Genomic DNA, 20190 nt, shown 5'->3' with positions numbered 1-20190 from the left:
CGTTGCTTGTTTATGCTGGCACAAACAAAACAAAACAAAAAAAAAAAAAACCCAACCTTTTCTTTCGTTTGTTTATGAGTATTGCTCGCTCCCGGTGTCTTCGAGAGCATCTCTGTTCTTCTGCAGCTTCTGTTTAGTGGCAGCAACCCCGAGATGTTTTCCTCTCTTGCGAAGAAATCTTCTCCACAGCTGGAACCAAACTCGGGTTTCTTGCAGTGCGTGCACATACTGTGACACAGCCTGACCCACAAAGAATAATTAAGTCTTCACGGGTTTATTTCCTGCATCAGATGACTAGTCATTTGCAATTCATAGCTGTAGATCAGTGATTCTATCTGAAAGGACATTAAACTGCAAGGTGGCTGATCATTAACCTGTCCCAGAGGATCCCATTTTCCATTATGTCCTCACAAGGCTTTGTGCTTCAGGCTTTTTATTTTTTTACTTTTTACATATTCATCAAAGAACCGTCTTGCCTGCCCCTTAATGCGCTAAAGAATCTGCAGGGCGTGGAGCAAGATCACGGCCCGGCCATAAATGCATTCGTTAAGTGGTGTTAAGTGGAGACCGTCCTCCTAATAAATGTGTCCAAGAGCAGAGCAATGTTCATTGATTTTCTGAGAAGGCCCCTTCAATCTGTACCAAGCTGAGTGTAATTAGGTGCGAGCCAGTAGTAGAGGACTAGCAATAAGAAGTATTCAGACTGCTCAAGAGAAGGAGCTGTTATCCAAAGCACATTCAGATTCTACAAAGTCCATTCAAGCACAAACAACTGAGTAATCTTCTGGAGAAAGATGATTCTTTAGGGAAATAATTAAAGGGGCAGTGTTATGTTTTGTTTTCCAGAGCATGGTGAAACTTTATAGCACAATCTGGCCATTATGCTACCTTCAGTAAAATTGCTGCACATATGTCAAATATGACATAAAATAAATTTGACTGTGTAATTTAAAGCTTTTAAATTGGTCTCTTTAAAAACTCCTGCTCTTTCTGAAACTCCGCCCTCGGGATGGGATCACAATGTCGCTCCTCTGCTAGCCCTTTAATAACGTTTTCACCAGAAATGCACTAAGAAACAGTTCATACAACGAGCTCAGAACATTAACAATTAATCTCAAGAGATAACTGAGCAATTTAAAATGACTTGGGAGAAAAAAATTCCAAAAATGTAAAATTGCTCTGCTCTTCTCAATAGTCAATGGGAAATTTAAAAGCTTTTTTTTTTTTTTTTTTATAATTCCTGAGCAGCTTTTAGCACGTTTGTATTTTTGGTAATTTGGACAAATTCAGCTAAAATATTCCCAAATAAGGAAATATCATGCTTTGTTACGGTGATAAAAAAACTGAAACTGAAAAAGCAACTCTTAATAAGTTTTAAAAGCCAATAAATATGTGGATGAATCTGCGTACAATAACTATAAAAGTAACAAGCAATGTTAAAACTGAATGTGCAGAAACAAACAGTCATTTAAAGAAAGACTATGTTGAGCATGATAATGCAGCCCAGTTGGGTCTGAAATTCAAAAACAACATCAGCCGGTCTTGTCTTTGCTTTCCAACACTAACAGAATGTCAAAACAGACTGACATGTACTGGATATAAACACTTTGGACCTGTGCATTGAACTCAGAGTGTAAATAAATGCATAAAACTGATCAAACATGTTTGTTATAAATAACATAAAAGCTGCTTGCATCCTAGATTTGATGCTGGTATTACATTTACATATCAGCAACACCAAGAACACAAAGGTAGCTTTACTTCTTGCATGAATCAATGAGATTGGTTCAGATCCAAGTTTCTGACTCTTCCTAGCAAAGCAGCCTACACTCTGTGACTCAGTCTGGCTTTGCTTTTTGCTTTATGAACTCAATTCTTTCAAGCTGTGGAGATAGTTTCAGATAATTATACATCTTCAATTTATTCAACTCCTAAAGAACAAAACAAGCTACATAAATAAATAAATAATAAAAAATAAAAAAAACGTTTGTGCTTTTAAGAAGACACCCTTCTGTTCAGGTTTATTTTTCAATACATTTGAGGATGCGTTTGCATCTTATTGACACTATTTACACGATGCAGTCACACAAAAAATAGAAAGAAAGAACTCAAAAACATAAATGTGACATACAAGCACAACACAAACAGACGACTATCACCCCGGCATTAAGAACTGCGTTGAGACGGATCGTTGTGTTGGCGTGGACTCAGGTCGTCGCTGGAAGGGAAATAAATAAAAGCAGCAGCAGCAGCAGCATAAAAGTTCACATACCGTTTTGACGTACTGTACAGTAGCAGGTGAGAAAACAAAACAGGTTTGAAAGACACTCTCGATGAGTGAATGCATGTATGCAGAACGGACGAAAATGTCTTAAGCGATGACTTCACTGATGAGGATGACGGGTGTGTTCACTGAAACCTGTAGGTCCAGAGTTTCTGTGGTCCAACTGGGTCGGTGGCTTTAAGGGCCGAAGAAGCCAGTCTGTTCAGATCAGCAAAACTCAGACAAGCTTTGAAAAATAAACCGTTACAATCAGTCTGCATTACGCTGTAAATCTGTATCTGGCTTTTAATAAAAAGGCAACTCAAAACTGGTTTTCACTTAAAGAAACCGACTCTTTACCTTTTGCAAAGGTTTTTTGTAGCAACAAGCAAAACCAAAAGTAGCTTTTTAATGAAATTAATGCGGCCGTGTTTATTCAGGGTTGTTCTCTGGGGGGAATACGCCGCAAAGCTTGTTTTACAGCCTAATTGTCTGGAGCAAAGAATGCAGTACCTGTGCAGAAAACGTAGCGACCAACTTCCTGAGACTTCACCGCTCAAACAATAAGCCTGGTTTCTAAGCTTCAATGCACAAGAGTCAGTTGAAATGCCAGAGAATAACAATTCAAGTCAGCTAAGATTTATTTGCGTTTCCAGATTTTTTATTTAAATTTTTTTTTTTTTTCCGTTTTTGAGTATCCGTGACAGTTATTGAAGGAATGACGGAAAAAATGATAAAGCCTGAATCGGATCTAAAACTATGTTTTCAGATTTTTTATTTTATTTTATTTTTTTTGTTACTAGCTGAAGAGTGGAATTTAGATTCAAGAGTTGTGCAAGTATGGTCTGTTTTACAGCAGTTTAAACTTTTATCTGACATAGAAAAACAAGTTATACTGTCCAACCAATCATGCATTGCAGTATACTGCCGGCACGGCAGGACTCATGCACGGAATAACAGATTAGAGCAAAATTCAACGCTGTCAGATGGCATTTTTCCATTTATTCATGAAAAATATGTAAGGCATTCTTTTAAATGAGATTATCTACATGATTTATAACCTTCCTGTCAGCTGTGCATGGGTAAGGGTTTGTTTTAAATATTATTTTGATCCTTAGACACTTTTTGGAGTAAATCTCAGACCGTGTGAATAACTCAAATCTGTGCTTCTTACATTCTTTAAAGTGAGATTAGTGAGGACTCTGTTATAACCACAGGACACACCGCAATTTGGTCTTCCATCAGGTGTGCATCTGGTGTTTGGACACTTTCTCTGTGGAAACATACAGGACTGAGGCACCGATATGTATTGTTGTGACTTGTGTCAATTTAACACTTTAAAGAGAATAAAAACCTCCATCAGCATCTTGTACTGTACAGTGTCTTCAAGAAGTAACCATCTAGCTGTGTTACATTTTGTCATTTCACAAAACACAAACATCATTGTATTTCATTGGGATTTTGTATGACCAACGTAAATCAGCACATAGGCATAAAGTTAAAAGAAAATGACAAATAAAATTCTGTAAGCGGTCTAGCATCTTTGCGATCGGTACCGTTTCCTGTGACAGACATAAATAAAAACTTTTACAGCCATCTGTCTGCAACTGCTCTGTGAACTCTAGAAAATTAGCAGCATCTAGAGACAAAAGTAGGGGTAGCTTTTCAGACAAAGTCCCAAGTTTTTAAAATTGGACGTGGTATTTTTTTTAACTCATCCAAAAATGTAAACAGTACTGCACAACTAAAAAGCCATGGCTGTCCTCCAAGAGCCCGACGGAGAAGCTACTGAGGTCAGGTGTTGGTTTCTGTTAAGAAGACAACTATTAATTGTGGACTCCACTTTACAAATCCATTCACTTTGTAAAAGTGACAACAAGAAAAGCATAGCTAAAAGTCATATATTTTCCAATTAGCAGTTTGCCAAAAGCTACGTGGAATAACAGCACACATGTGTTAGAAGGTCCTCTAACCAGCGGAGAGCATATTTAATCATGTTGGCAGAAAACTAGCGTTGCAAAACACTCATGCCGTCCCCACCTTGAATACTGGTGGTAGCATCTTACTCTGGGGAAAAGCTAAATGCACCGAAACTCTTGAGACTGGGGCAGATGTCCACCTTCAGCAGTACAATGACCCCAACCATGCAGTCAGTCCTAAATTCAAAAGATTATTGCACAAAACAGTTCAGTTGATACAAAGTACACATCTTTATGTTGGTCTACGCATAACATAACAAATTACAATGAAGTTTGTGGTTGTGACATGACAAAAGGAGAAAAAAAATGTTAAAGGATCTATCTCAACATTTTCTGGACATTAGATGCATTTATACTTAATCTTATTCCTAGTTTGTGAGGAAGTCAGTGCCGTACAAATACCGATAATTTAAGCTGATGAGTCAAAGACCAAGGTGCATTCATAGCTGGCATACCTGCAAGACAAGTCCACCCAAAGAAGTTTGAGACATAGCATTAGCTGTAATAAATACAGAGTTGGTTTAAATGAGCATATTATTTCTTAACCGTCTTTAACGATGATAGTTACTTGATTTCTGAACGATGCTCTCCATTTTCTCCTTTTTTAGCTCAGTTTAGGAACCTGGGAAGATAAAATCCAGTCAAAGCCAACAAGGATCAAGTCAACCGAACGCAAACAAAGCTCATGGGAAACTTTGTCATCACATCCGTGGAGTTAAAAACAACCAAATAAGTCAAAGTTTCCCTTTTTCCTCCCCTGTGCCCCCGTCATTCTTCTGAAGCTTGACCTGTCTCTAGTCACTGTGGCTTGTCCTGGACACCAGAGGGTCTTTTGCAGGAGAAGGCAGAAAAGAGAGAAAGGTGGACAGAAAAAAAAAAAGACAGAAAAAAAACTGTACATCCACATAAAAGTTTTCTCAAAGTCTGCAGGTGCAACTCTGTCTCCCCAGAGGGGGTTTGTTCTTTTTCCCAGGCTCCCAGGAGGTGATGGAAAACAGGGTGCTTCTGCTATATGTGTCCTGGTTTAGAGAGGTAGGCAATGAGAGCTACCACCACTCCTACATAAACACCGGTGCCTATAGTGATGGCTAGGGCAGCGAGGAACAAAGCCCTCCGGGAGGCGATGTTGGCCAGTGGGAAGTCTCCTTTGTTCACCGCCTTGGTGGTCTGGAAAAGAGAAAATGAAGGAAAGCAGATTGAGAATCGGGTTTAGTTACCAAATCTGTGCACACCAACAAGGGCTTTGACTCACAAGGGAGACATTTTAAAATATAAATATGGAGGAAGGGAAATTAAAATAAATGTTTTTTTTATTGTAAATGCGTATGCAGAAGAGAAAGACAAGATTGAAATAGTGTAAATATGCAAAATTTATCAGAGAGCCACCCTGGGGACAAAACTGACTCAATGACATGATTATTGAAAATATTTCCCCCATAGTGCCCGACCTGAAGATAAAAGTCATAACAGTTTGTGTCCAGAATGTGTGGGGTCTGCAAAGCTGTCAGCTGCTGTCTTCCTGCATCCAGACCTGTAAAAGTTCTGGATGGAGGGAAGTAGAGCTCAGAAGTAGAGCCTCTGCTGAACCTTCCTCTGAACACTGTTGATGGTAATTCAGTAGTAACTTTGTGTTTTCTGAGATCTGAAGTGAAGCGGATGATTTTTAAAAAAAATTGGAAAAGTAAGGGTACGAAAAAGATGATTTGCCACAAATGTGACTTCAATCAAATAAAAGTGCAGTCGGTGTTCGTTTTATTGTCTTTAAGGGAAAAAATTATTTTAGCAATGAAGTGCAACGTTCATTTTTCTCGTTTTTTGCTACTACTTTTTATTTGAAGCACTTAAGGTAGCAGGTGATTGTTATTCCAGTGTAGATCCTGTTTTTAGAGCCGTGTCAGATTAAATCTTTCAACTTCAACAAAACTTTTGAAGTACTGTCCTCAAACGTCCATAATTAATTTGGTTATTTAATGCGTTATGAAGTGTTCATTGTCAGAATACTGGACGAGGAATTTTCATTCTCGTTTCAAATTGTTTTTCTGTTTCCCAACAACACTGTCTTTCGCTACATTAATTCTGTTTGGCTTAATTACAGTGCCGCTGGCACATTTATGCATTTTTTGTCCTCAGCTGACGAGATCCGGCAGGGTGCAGAGTGCAGTTTGTCGTTAAAGAAACCGTAATTCAGCGCGCCTGCGTATTAACACGAGGGTCGGGCTGCGGCGTGGAAGCAGAGCCTGCGAGTGCAGGATGCCAGCGTGGGGGAATGACCTTCATTATTCCAGACTTCATTTCAACAACAATGTGTGATGTGCCCGCGTATGATGAGATCAGCCTCAGGGTCAGACGTTCTGAGACATAATCAAGCCCGATCTTTTGCAGTGGTGTATTTCCTTATTTTAAGACGGGCAGAGAGTTTGTCTGCCAACTACTTTATGCTGATTCTGCCGAGAAGCTGGGCGTCTCCACTTTGAGGCCGATATATGCGTCTTGATATAGATATGACAACCAGCCTATTACTGTCTCAGCAGTGAGCCGTACAATTTATTGTGAAGACTACGAAGAGCTAAACGAAGTAAATAAAAATAACAATGAAGGTGTGAAATTCTTGGATCTCATTGTCACGTTTCGGTTTTGGTGTATATAAAGTTTAACCTGTAGGCGGTAAGCCTGTAGCATAAACCCAGAATGAGCTGCTTGCAATGTTAGAAGAACACAAAATAACATTTAATAGAATGTGATTACAGTCTCCTCCACTCCCAGCACATATGCAAATGAGCTACTTGTGTATTAAAAGTGAAACGAGCTCTCACTGTTTTCCACTGAGAGCTTTTCTATTATGCACAACCATGTTTTCAGTAAACAGCAAACCAATTTAGAATGCTTTCACACTAAAACAAGAACACTTTGCCGCTGGCACAAATCGTCATAAAAAAATAAAGAACTCAGCAGGCACTTTGTCACATTTAGTAGTGGACTGTGTGCTCGTCCACTGTACAACTGGTTCAGTGTCGAGGTCAAGGAATATTTTCATGGGAGACTTAATAATGCAGTGCAATGCAGATTATGGCTGAAAAACAAGATTTTTAAGGAAAAACAGACATGCAACTGAAAAAGACTTAACAGACCAAAAAATTTTGTATTTCCTTTTTTTTTTTGCTTTTTGTTGCTGTCTAGTAAAGCTAAATCCTGACTACAACCAAAACAGCAAATAGTTCTCTCCATCAGTGTAGAGCGGAAGCAGACGTTCCTCTTTTTTTTATCTAATGGATGAAATCTAAAAGGTTTATGTGTTGACAGAAGATCAGACATGTTGGTGCACTCCGCATATGCAAAGATTATAGCTGAATGAAGAAATGCTCTCAGATGGCTTTATAAGATTACAACTGTGAGAGACTAATAGTGCATGTCGATGTGAATGTCAGGATGCCCTTGAGAGCAAAATGGTTAGAAAGCTTCTGGGCTTTATCTGCACAACCTTGACAAAATTACCGAAATGGGGTGTCATGGGAAAAAAATAAAAAGATAACATCTCAGTCTTGGCTCCATGGAGGCTCACTCTGCGTTGCGCTGTCAGAAGTCAATTCAGGAGCGTTAACAGGGTTTTTTCCTGACCAAATAACGTGCAAAGAGGAAGGTCTCCATCTCTGATGCTCACTGTCCTGACTGCCCTTAACGCAGACAATTTAACTGCTCAACAATAATTAGCTCATTCATTTTCATTCATTACGATGGCTTGTACGCCATAATCTAGCTTCGGCGGAGTTGTATTTGCATAATCAAGAGCGGAATCACTGCCGGTCCCCTCAGCTCCCCACGTCGGTCCACGGCTGTGTCAGAGACGGGAATGAAATCCATCTGCACCACACACAACTCGCACTCAATTAGTGTCAGATTAATTAGGACTCATTGATAGTTTACGATCTAAAGTCAAAACAAAATTTCTTCAGGTAACCAGGGTACTTATGTCATTATCGGTTGTGCGCGTTTGAGGCTTATTAGTGCAAATCCTGAATTCATAAAAGCATTACAAGGGATTTAAAATGTTTTCTTCAGCAAACAGCAATTTAGCTGTTTGGGGGCTGTTTGAGGGAACAGACAGACAAACAATGTATGTGTTTGTGCTTGTATATATATATCCTGGTGCCCTGACTCAGGTTCTCTCCAGAAGCTCTCTATTTGACTAAACACGACCTTTGGGTATCGTAGCATGACCATATGCAGACATTTACAGTCAATAACAGGTTTGTTTGTTGATGTCATCTAAAAAGGTGAGGCTGATGTGCAATCATTGAAATCTTTGAAATTCCTCAGTTTTCTCGTCATTCATTGACAAAAAGGCAATCATTTCCTCAAATGATGTTTGGAGAAAGAAAGAAATGCTCACAGGTGGTTCTTAAACATTCGGAGGATCCATTGTCTCCTAAATATTACATTAACCATCTGAAAGGTTACTTTGATTTTTTGAGTTCTGATCCCAGTGCTTTTTGATGGGCTATGTATTTCCATTATTTTCCAGTTGATATACCCATAAAAAATTGAATCTACAATGTTATTTTTACAAGAAACTAGCCAATAATCTCAGACAGATTCTGATCAGAAGGATGATTTAGTGACTTTCACCATAACAAAAAATATATAAAAAAAAAAAAGAAAAAAGAAATGTTCACATTTTTCCATCTTATTTGCAAGACCGACATGGAATGTTTATTTGATCATTAAAAAAAAATGTTTATTTTACATAATTTAAACATTAGACCACATTTCAAAAGGAACAAAGGCAATAAATAGTCCAGGGATTTTTTTTCCCCCTGACATTTTGTCTGTATTCAGTTAAAAACATTCAACACAGTCAAATACGTTTAAATAATATACACTTTTTTCATTGGCTGTTCTTCTCAAGGAAAAAAAAAAAGAATGAAATGAAGATACAGCATGGAGTTACTCAGCTGTGACATGAAGTAATTTAAAACTCCCTCTATGTTCTTTCGTGACAGCTCTACTTATGATGCAACTTCTAAAGCAGGGAGACTGGCAGAAAAATCCCCCGTACCTAAACACTGCCACAATGTTCTCATAATTGCTTAGGAAGAATCAAATTAGCTCCTGACAAGATAATTCACCGACTGACTTGAACTCCTTGCCTCCAAAGATAAGATGGTTAAATGTTCAAGCTTTATCATCTTAAGGCAATTTAGTAAAATGGCTGTCGATCCGCAGCAAATGCACGGGTACAGTGCCTGGTTTTAAATTAGCTTTTGTGAGCACGTGGGTGTGCTAATGATATCCCTTAAATATGTTATCTCTTTGTCCTGCTGATGATGCACGGGAAAGAATCGGTTAGCGGCAAGACAGGACTGGTCTTTGTCTTCTTTATGCAACACGGCATCGTTCAAGCCGTTCCCTGCAAACCGTGGGAGGAAGTCTAGATGGACGCCGACAGGCATCTTTTGTTACCGGTTAAGACTCAAATGCACCAGAGGTCGTGGACGTGTAATACAGCAGATGTGGGGTTTTTTATAGCTCAACAGTAAATTTCGATAAAAGAATGTGGGTGAAATATCCATTAACTAATTTAATTTATTATATAATTATACGTAGGACCAGTAACAAGAAAATAAGTTTAAATGCGTAGTGATCATCACAGCAGTTATCTATTTAGAAGCCATTTTCCTGAATGCCTGTGGTATAAATGCTTTTATTAGCTATATAATTTGACGAAACTGGGGCTAGTTGTTGGTCTCAAAATTTGCTACCATTTTTAAAATGACTCCGAAACTTTACTCTTTTTTAAAAAAAATACCATACTATTGTTATGGTTTACTTCCAGAGACCCTTCTAGAGTGAGCAAAGGTCGGATCAAAGATTTTCCAACTTCATTGCATCTTTCATCGCATTCACTCTTATTACTCCTATTAATAAGAAATGTAGCCATTTTCCTACAACGTCATGGTCTAGAAACTGATCAACGCCATTCTTAAGGTAACGCTTTTTCGAAGGCGAGTTGGGATGTCTAAAGTTTACTGCAATATATTTGATTAGCAGAGTTTAACTAGCTAACCAAGCCAATAGCCTAGCTGCTTTTCAGCCAGTTAATATTAGCTTTCAGTGTTAGCAAAAAGACAACACTAGGTTTGTTTACATAACTTAGTGTTTAAGCTAATCCTGACATCAAACCCGCTCTAGTTTAGGGGTGTTTACATGACTGGAAAGCAACCAGAAATGATTAGCACCTCTGGGATATTCTGTGAATGACTGTCATTCAAGATCCTTTCATGTAAAAATGATGTTATTGTAACATCAACTAACTACAAAGTGCTAGCAGAGTTAGTTGTAAAAATCTGTAAATGCAGTGTTTTTTTTTTGTTTGTTTGCTCTCAAAAAAAAAAAGATAGAAGCCAAAGATCGTATCTCAGAAAAGGAAGAATTTGGCTACACTAGTTGTAGGAAAGTTTTAGCTGAGGATGCTGAGGTGCTAATTTAATTTAAGATGCTGAAGAGGCTAAGCATTTGCCATCAGGGAGAGCTTAAGAAAGAAAATAGAAATTTTTATTGGTAACATAAACAGGTCAGCTGGGTAAAATAGGGTGGGTAGTTAGATGGTAGTGGGGCTTTTATCGAGTGTAAAGCGTAAGCAGCATGTAGAGAGAAGAAACAGATACTGAAAGTAAAATAGTTTGTAACATTATTTTGATAACAGTATATAGTTTTCACCCAACAGGAATAATGTATTTATTTGTCAATGACTTAAAAGTCTAAATGCATGTTGTGTATCAAAGTGAAAATGTGAAAACTCTATTGAAAGAAATTAATTTCATTTATTTTCACGGTGAATGTCTAGTAAGGCTATCATAATGTCTATGTTAAAGAGTTAAAAATACAACGCAAATGTGGATAAAATAAATTAAACTTGGGACAATGGTTCATGTATTCATGCACCTTTTCCAGGTATTTAGTTCTCTAACCTCCTGCAAAGCAGCCGAAACAGGAAACAGGCCTGTTTAATGTTTCCTAGAGCTCATCATTTTTAAACGCCGCGGCACACCTTTAATTGGGTTCATCTTTAATCCTCTTGAAAACGGCAATAGTTCAAAGGGTCCTTCTCACCTAAGGATTTTGAAAGCCTCCTTTCTTGGCGTTCAGAGATAGAGCCTTAAAAGTGATTTATGAACTCCCACTAAAGGAGGCTCTCATCGTGTTTACAGAGCATCAGGCTTACAGATTGGCCTTGAGTTATTGATGGCTTGCTTAATAAAAATTGGCCTTGCATTAGGACTGTCAGTTGCAAGGTTTTTACTGGTAGTGATGGTTCTAATCTTGTGGTAATGACTCACACCCCACAAAAAAAAAAAAAAAAAAAAAAACGGGAACGTGCATGTGAGTGTGTGCACACTGATGAATCTATGAAAATGTGTATTTCTGTGTGTTTGAAAGCACGAAATGTTAGACCTTGACAAACAGATGCTGCATCATTCATGTGTAACAGACCGCAGCTTTGAAGGCGTGTGTGTATTTGTGTGTGCGTGCGCGTGTGTATTTGTGTGTGCGTGCGTGTGTGTGTGTGTGTGTGTGGACTCACCCCCTGTGAGAAGTAAAAGGCTGCTATCCCCAAAGGCCAGAAACAGCAGAGCATGGAGAATATAGCCAGGCCAAGGTGGTCTCGTGGTGGGACAACTATGAAGTTATCTTCACTCTCACTGTCACTGGAGCAGTCCGTCTGCATGAAGGACAAGGTCATAGCAGACTTCCATTACAAGCATCATCCATAGACATATTTTACAGCTCACAAGCGGTGGCATGGCGATAAACAAAGAGGTGTGTCAAGCTAACAAAGACATCTTGCATTATTCATTCTGTCCTGGTAATAAAAATGTAAAACCCCCCCCATCCCAAGTTGGAGCATTTTAAAAGGACAGAACGTCAAAACAGCATAGAAACAGTTTGCAAACACAAAAATATAAACCTTTACACTCACCCACATTGTTGCATAGTTATTTATGAGGAAGCCTGTTATTTACACTTAACATCCTGAAATACTTGCTCCTTCTGGAAGATACATACCGTATTTTCCGGACTATAGAGTGCACCATACTGTAAGCCGCAGCTACACATTTTTTTGAAAAAACACTCGAAACGTGCACATATAAGCTGCACCGGGCTATAAGCCGCTGGTGTCTCTGCCGTTCTCGGTTTTCCATAAGGACTCAGCAGAGGGCAGCAGAGAGTTGCGACCTAATAAATCTGCTAAATTTATTAAGGACTCAGCTCTCCGTCTCCAAAGCCAAACCATGGAATTCCTTCACGCCGAGTTTACGTGCAGCGGCTCTATTTCCCTCCTGTACTGCCAGATCGATAACCTTCAACTTAAAAGCTGCATCATATGAACTTCCTCGTGTTTTTTTCATGATGAGGTAGTATGAGTTTGAAAACATTTCTTCGTCGTGTCTGCTGCTAGCATGTGCTTGTTCTAAATGAAAATTAGTGTTTTTTTCTTTGATTTCCAATATTGACTACCAGCAATTCACTTCCTGCTAAAGAGCCCCCTGGTGGTTGAAGAAAAATCCACAGAAAAGCCGCAACGGGCTGTAAACCCCATGGTTCAAAGTGTGGGGAAAAAGTAGCGGCTTATAGTCCGAAAAATACATTACTAGGTTTCTGAGTTTATAACCACTATGATAATTTGTAATGAACATTTTTTATATTCATGGTGCTACAGTGGACGCAGCCTATTTAGGGTTCAGTATTCATGAATTTACTGCTTCATGGATTTTTTTTTTGTGCAACATGACTCAACTTTCCACTGTAATCCACTTTCCCATTCCAAATCTTTGTTTCACCTTCAATCAGCCTCCTCCCTCTGGTGTATTTCTGCAAACGACAGTAGAACCAATCAGTGCGAGGAGGGTTTTAGCGTTGTCAATCAAGCTCATCTACACACTCCTCACACCCCAAATTATATGAGCTCTCTAAATTCTCTATGCACTATATTGAAGATTGTAGTTGTAATGTTAAAAAATTGTGAAAATATTCAAGACACTTTATTAACTGAAGTGACTAAGTAGGAAAAAGCAGACACACACGCCTCACTGCTGAACAATAAGCAACACATAATGATATGCAGGCCCATTTCTCAAATTTGCTCGCTTTCATTTTTTTTTTTTGCTACATTGTTGCACACCACATCAACAGATACATGCAGTTTGGATATTTATGGCTGATATCTTGTTAGGTCTACAGAGAAAAAAAAAGAGATTTCACTGTAAAAAGTGACAGATGGCAGATGGCAGCCTCTCTCATTACAATAAAGTGTGAATAGGTGGAGGTAATTTTCAATCTGACTGAGTGAAGGAAGAATCTCCATCCTTTGAAAAGAAAAGTCATTTGTGTAATGAGAAACAAAACATGTCACTGTATGCGGGATTGTTTGCTTCCACCAAATGTCACAGCTCATATTCATGGCTTTTTCGTGATGGCCCATTAGGTTTCCATTAGTTCTGATATATGCAGAAGCCCACATTTTGGCTTCTAAACAACAGATGGTATCAAAAAAAGGGATACGCTTGAAAGTATCCTCCATTTCAGATGTGAAAAACTTATAAATCAAACACACCTCCAACCCTAAAGCTTTATGAAACTATTTCACGCTCCACACAATATTCCTCACATGGAACTGCAGTGCTTTCAGCAAAAGAAAAAAAAAAAAAAAGATTATTATTCTCTTTGGGAGGTTGCAGATTCTGAGTCCTTATCCAGAACAAAAAATTATCAGTGTGTGTCACCATCTACAGATCCATATATTGTGACTGTGGCATCTTCTAATGTACTCGCATATCAACAAAGGCGAAACAAAAACCAGAGATTTATTTTCGGTGGTTGTAGTATTGAAAGGAAAATGCAGATTGAGGTCACCGTTTCTATAAGAGTCTTTAAGCTGCATTCTTCCCGTGATCCTGTTTGAGGGATGATGCAGCAGGAGGACGGAAGATTGAAAATAAACGACAAAAAATAAATAAACCAAGGCTATTGAGGCAAAGTAGTCCAAAATAACATTTGATAGTTTAATCAGATAGGTTAGATAAGTAAGAGAAAAGGTTGGGGAAGGTGGATAAAAGCAAGCAGCACATACAGTCACAGTAATAAAATCTATGCCTTATTGATCTTTTTATTGTAGAAATGTGGTTTGGCCAAGTAAGTTTGACTTTTTTTTATTTATTTATTTATTTATTTATTTATTTATTTATTTATTTATTTATGGTTTTTTTAACTTTTTGTTAGGGTGCAAACTTGAAGGTATGACGTAAAAATGTCTTGCATCATGATTGTGTTCCACTTCTCTCTAATAATACAATGCTTAGTAACTTTTATTCATATTCTTCCACATTGCAAGACAATTTTGATGTTATGTGACAGACTAACCCAAACCAGCACACAATTAAGAAGTAGAAGGAATATCATACTTGGTTTCCAAACTTTTTTACAATAAAAAGTGGGGGTGGGGGTGGGGAGTCTGGTGTGATTTGGATGCTGTCATATTTCATTGCAATTACAGCTGCAGGTCTTTCAGAGCGTGTCAAACTCAGTCAGACTGAATAATGTTAGTAATTATAGACAGATCCTTCATTGGATTTATGTCATCATCTCTGAATAATTTTCCTGTAGCTGCTAAAGAAAATCATACCTAACGCTTCTACAACCATATTTTACTCTAGATCTATTTGTCTGTCCCATCTCTCCTGTTAACAGATCCCCCCACCTGAGCTGTGGATCTCTGCAGCTCCTCCAGAATCACTATGTGCCTCCTGGCTGCCTCATTGAATAATGCTGTCTTTGTCAAGTTGGTCGGTGTAGGAGGGATAGCCATGTCCCTTTGGTATTTAAAATAATTTTCCTTATGCAGTTGATCACAATCGACTAGTCAATCTCTGTGCCAATAGAAGAAGATTGCAAAACTATCAAACTTTAGGTCATTAAAGGTTTCTTTTTTTCCCATTCAGCCAATCAGTTTGCTTAATGCTGAATCACTCTACTGTTTCCACATTTGTTCGTGATGCTTGAAGGTCTTGTGATGTTCAATTTGGGTCATGTTACTATCTTTTAAGAAAAGCTACAGAGATCGTCATTTAGCCAAAACTGGGATCTGCCAACCGCCTGGCAGCTTCAGCTGGCAGATGGTGTTCAGAAGAAGCTGAAAATCTACCACTTTTATTCAGAGTGGAAACAAGAGTTTTTATGCACTTAGGTCAAAGACGGACCAGTCTGCCTGCTTTGCTCCCAAGCAGGTGCGCTGATAAAAATGGCATCACAAGGCCCACCCAAAATCCAAAGGCTTTCCAACTAAACTCGCACTCCAGACCACAAAATGAGAGGAGAGAATGGCTGAGTTAAAGTCACCATTAAAGACGTTTATGATCATGTCTGCAAAAAAAAAACAAAAAAGAAAAACAACCTTTGCATGGATGGATGCTAAACGTTTGAGTGGGGAGTTCATTCGGAGGTGTTTAAGACTTCAGACAATATATAGTGACTATAAATATAGTCACGAAATTGGACATATTGATCTTTTTGAGCAGATACCTTTTTGAACAGCAGCTCTTGCAGCTGGAAAAGGTCAGAAATTGGAAATAATAATGAAATGATCAAAAAGGGACTGAAAAAAAGCTTGTGAAAGCCCTGAATTTGAATTATCATTATATAGATGAAGAGAGAAACACATCGCAGACAAATTAATGTTCTTTCAGTTGAATCTCTTCGTATTAGTGGCAGCACATAGCTGTAATATTTCCATTGCATTAAATGTTAAAAAGTTGCAAAAGAAGGATAATATTGAGAACACATTTGCTTCCAGCTGTAAAACTTGTTTCAAATAATTTAGCAGCGCATACCCACGGCCGTGCTGCGTGACTGATGATGGAGGATTAGATGGTGGGTGGCTGAAAAACCGTACCCTGGCCCTGCTCTCTCATGGTAGGGGCACATTTTGGATTAAGCTTCAAACACAAATGCAAAACAAAACCAAGCAATATTTGACGACAAACATGATTGAGCCAGCGAAAGCCCTCACATTGTCCTTCGCCCGCAGACAATATCTGACTCTGCTGTCAAGCTGCGCTCACAAATATGCTAAAAGCTGTGAAAACAGACTCCTGTTGTGGCGATCGATATATCTTAATTCTTTTTTAAAAGGAAAATGCGGAGGCCAAGAAGGTCGGATGAGCATAATGCAGCTCACATTGTGCATAATGTCACTCTGCAATAATGGCCTAAAGCAGATGCCACGGTGCAATCGCTGCAGAGCCAGACCAGCTTGGATAATGTGTGTTCAGATTTTTTTTGCTAACATTATAGGCACAGCCCCGTGGCTGTTTGGAGAATAAGACAAACAGCCTTCAAGAATATCATTAGCAAATGTTTGCCGAGGAAGAGAAGTTCAACTAGCAGAGGAAGTTAGTAAAGTAAGTGAAGAACCAGATTTGGCTCATTGTACGAGATGACTATAATCCAAACTTTTCAGACAGCTCACGAGCAATTTTTTTTAACCAATTATCTTCTGGGAACAAAGCAATTATCTTTAATTTTCACTCAAATAAATGTGACACATAATTTCAAATCAGTCTCTACAAACATACTGTAGTGTTTCGGGTCATGAACCTCCTCTGGGTTTACAGCAAAGAGGAGCTGTTTACACTTTTCCCGTATAACTTTTAATGAGCATCTGTGTGCTGCTTGCCAATCGGCCACCTCTACCAGAGTGTCCTAATGAGTATGAATTCAGACATTTATTCCAAACGGTGTGGTAAAAATATGAAATGTTGCCAACAAGTTGCAAACACATAATTGATAGATTCATCACTTAGCATAACCCGCTGAAGGGTTTGATTAATTTGAATATCAGGAAAGATTTGCACCAATAACCACAAAGTTTTCAAAATGTGGCCAGATATAAACAAGCAAAATGTCTGTACTTTATGCCAACTGTCGATTCAGCTTATGAGAGCTTTACTTTCAAAGTGAAATACTGTGGCCATTTGTATTCAGCAAGTCTACAATAACCTAAGTTCACCGTTAAGAGAGTCAATCTGCTGTATCGTCCTTGTGTTCAGTTTCACTTTGCTGAGTCAACCGCATACATTCTTGGGGATTTTATGTGGCTGATCAACAAAAATTGCAAGAATAAGCAAAGTGTGGCAAGCATTAGTATTTAGTCGCCCTGCATCAATATTTTATAGGAACACCTTTCATTGTAATTAGTTACAACTCTTTTGCAGTCTCAGATTTTCTTTTTAAAGTTTAGCTCTTCCCATCTTCCGATAAAGTCTACTCTCCTGTCCTTGCTGGAAGAAAATCTTCCTCAAAGCACCGTATTTTGTGGTGGGGGTGGTATTGGTTTGCTGCCAGACATTGTGTTCGACATGCAGGTCAAAAACTTTAATTTTGGTCTAATCTGACCAGAGCATTGTTGTCCATGTTAACTCTGTTCTCTTTGTTGCTTGTGGAAAACTAAAATGGCTTTCTCTTAACAGTTCTGTTCACTAGACACCATATTTGTGAAGTTCAATACATGTCTTGTCAGAAGATTCTCACACCTGAGCTGTTGCTATCTGCAGCTCCTCCAGAGTTAAAATGGCTGCTTGGGCAACTTCTCTGATAACTGTTTTTGACTTGTCCAGTCAGTCAGTTCAGGTCATGTCTCGGTAAGGTCTGCAGTTCTTCCTTACGTTTCAATTTTCTGATGAAGAAAATTGTCCACAATTCCCACAAGATCACTGCTCTGCCTGCTGAGTTCCTTGGTTGTTGTGATGCTGTTTGTTCACCAATGTTCTTAAAAAACAACAACTTTGAGGCCTTTAGAGAAACAATAGATTTATACTGACCATAAATTACACAGTTAATTGATTCCACTGGATTTCATTTAGATCATTTCATCAAAGTGAAATGATCTGAAAACATGAATGCCACAATTTTGATTTTAATCAATAAATTATGTTGAAACTCCTCCAGGGTTTCCCTCAGTGTATTATAAGCCTGGCGGGCCACCAGGCTTTACTTGTGCCCCCACCAGGCATAACATTATTAATTTTTATTCAGGTTACTTTTTATGATTGCCTTTTTTTTTTCTTTTTTTTTAAGAATTATAGTTGGTGCTTAGGTATTAATCTTACAGTCTTCCAAAAGTGCATAACTATATAATGATATTTTCAAGTTTCCTGTCAGGTTTAAACATTTTTTAACTCAAAAATATTGGCAGGAGGCTGGATGACTGCTGCAGCGCCCTGAGCACCGGGCTTTGCAAGTTTTCTGGGGGAAACCCCGGCCCCATGGCCTCCATCACTTTTCTTTCATTACCCAGCTAAACATTACTTTGTTTTGGTCCGTCACATAAAATCCCATACATTAACATTAACATAATAGAAAAGCAATGAGAAGCTATTTAAACCAGCGTTGCCTTTTCAACCTTCTTATTATGCAGGAGCCCAATGGTTGAGATTATACACTTATTAATTGTTATACTGTACAGCAGTACAAAGATAAAGTGTGCAGGGGCGGGGGAGGCTGGAAGCAGAAAGAAATCTCTACAGCCAAAGGCGATTCAATTAATTGGATGAATGCATAAGCAAAGTTAATGAGAAAAATTCAGATGCAAAGTCACATTTTCAGCATATTTGCGGGCATAAGACATGGGATGAATCACGCGAAATGACACAAATTATGCATATTATTCGACTTTTCCCTGTGGAGTCTGGCACTCGCTATGCCAACATCTATTAATAAGCTATTTACAGAAACAGCAGCTATTAGTGTCTATTCTTAATAGTCTCTTCCTTATTCTATTACTTTATTTGTGCAATAGATGGTCCGCGGTCACTCGGAATAAAAACGTTCATTGGTGCATCCATCCCAGCAGCTACAGCGACGCCACACCGGGAAAAACAGCATCAATCCACACCCACCGCATCCCAACGACACAGGAGAGGAGCAATCACCGCTGAGATCCACACTTTAAGGCCAAGTCACATCATCATGTTACAACATGATACACACATCAGGTTTTATATTAAAAACGTGACATGTATATGTATCATGCACTGCAAGCGTACCAGCACAAACCTGATAAAATGTCCACCGTCCTCAGGTGTTTCTCTCAGTCACAGAGTGCGTGGGCTCACGATAATAGCATCTCCGTCTGCGACGTAGTGCTGCTGTCTTCCCAAACATGCACAACAGTCACTGGAGCTCTGCTACCCACGATGATTAATGAAAAAAAGATGTTTTTTTTTCTTCTTTTCACTACCTTGTGGCCTCTCTTTGACAGGTGTGCAATTTGGGATCGGGTAATGAGGCATCAGCAGGAACCGGTACATGCTTAGCATTCATGTTGCGCTATTTGAATGTTTTAAAATGCAAAAGCAAATGTTGGGTTTGTAGAGGAAGCAAGCAGGTGGGATGTGAATACATACATTGACTTGAGTAATGTCTTTATGTTTACTTCAACTTGAGTACCATTATTTTTGAAATAACACAAATCTTGCTTGAGTACACTTACTCACTGCTCCTACTTTTGAACTTCCATGACTTCACTTCGTCAGCGTACAACAATGTATGTGTGACTGTAAAAGTGACTGCGCAAAATCAATTCCAAGTTTGCTGTAAAGATGCCACTTTTATTCGAAGCGACAACTGTGCTGTTACGCTAATTAAAACTGCAGCTAATTTAAAAAGTGAAATACAAACACATAGTGGGATTTAAGTACCTCTTTCAGTGGACATGAGAAGGGAATTCACATTATACTGGAAGTGCTAGTCAGTTTTGCACATGTGAAGGAGCCTGAATTGTTTTGTTTATTTCCTGGAGAAGAGGAAACAACTAAACCCATCTAAATCCAACAGAGCTCCTTTTAACCCGTAAGAAAGACTGTTTATATTCTCTACATATAATCATCCCTTCTAGGG

At 38.6% G+C, this 20190-nt stretch overlaps 1 protein-coding gene across 1 annotated transcript in view; it reads right to left on the bottom strand.

Annotated features, from left to right (window-relative positions):
- Positions 1 to 1986: 1986 nt before the first annotated feature.
- Positions 1987 to 20190, bottom strand: part of syndig1l (synapse differentiation inducing 1-like) — a 38289-nt gene continuing 20085 nt past the window's right edge. The window contains exons 3-4 of the mRNA XM_008398404.3: positions 11822 to 11959; positions 1987 to 5409 (exon numbers count right to left, since the gene is read on the bottom strand). Coding sequence (XP_008396626.1) covers positions 5251 to 5409; positions 11822 to 11959 — 297 coding nt within the window. The 3' untranslated portion in view covers positions 1987 to 5250. The remainder of the gene's footprint in view (positions 5410 to 11821; positions 11960 to 20190) is intronic.

Source organism: Poecilia reticulata, chromosome 21 (genome assembly GCF_904066995.2).
Source record: "Poecilia reticulata chromosome 21, P_reticulata-male-v2, whole genome shotgun sequence".
Lineage (NCBI taxonomy): Eukaryota > Metazoa > Chordata > Actinopteri > Cyprinodontiformes > Poeciliidae > Poecilia > Poecilia reticulata.
The sequence above is the reverse complement of the archived record's forward strand: the minus strand, read 5'-3'. Positions and strand labels throughout refer to the sequence as shown.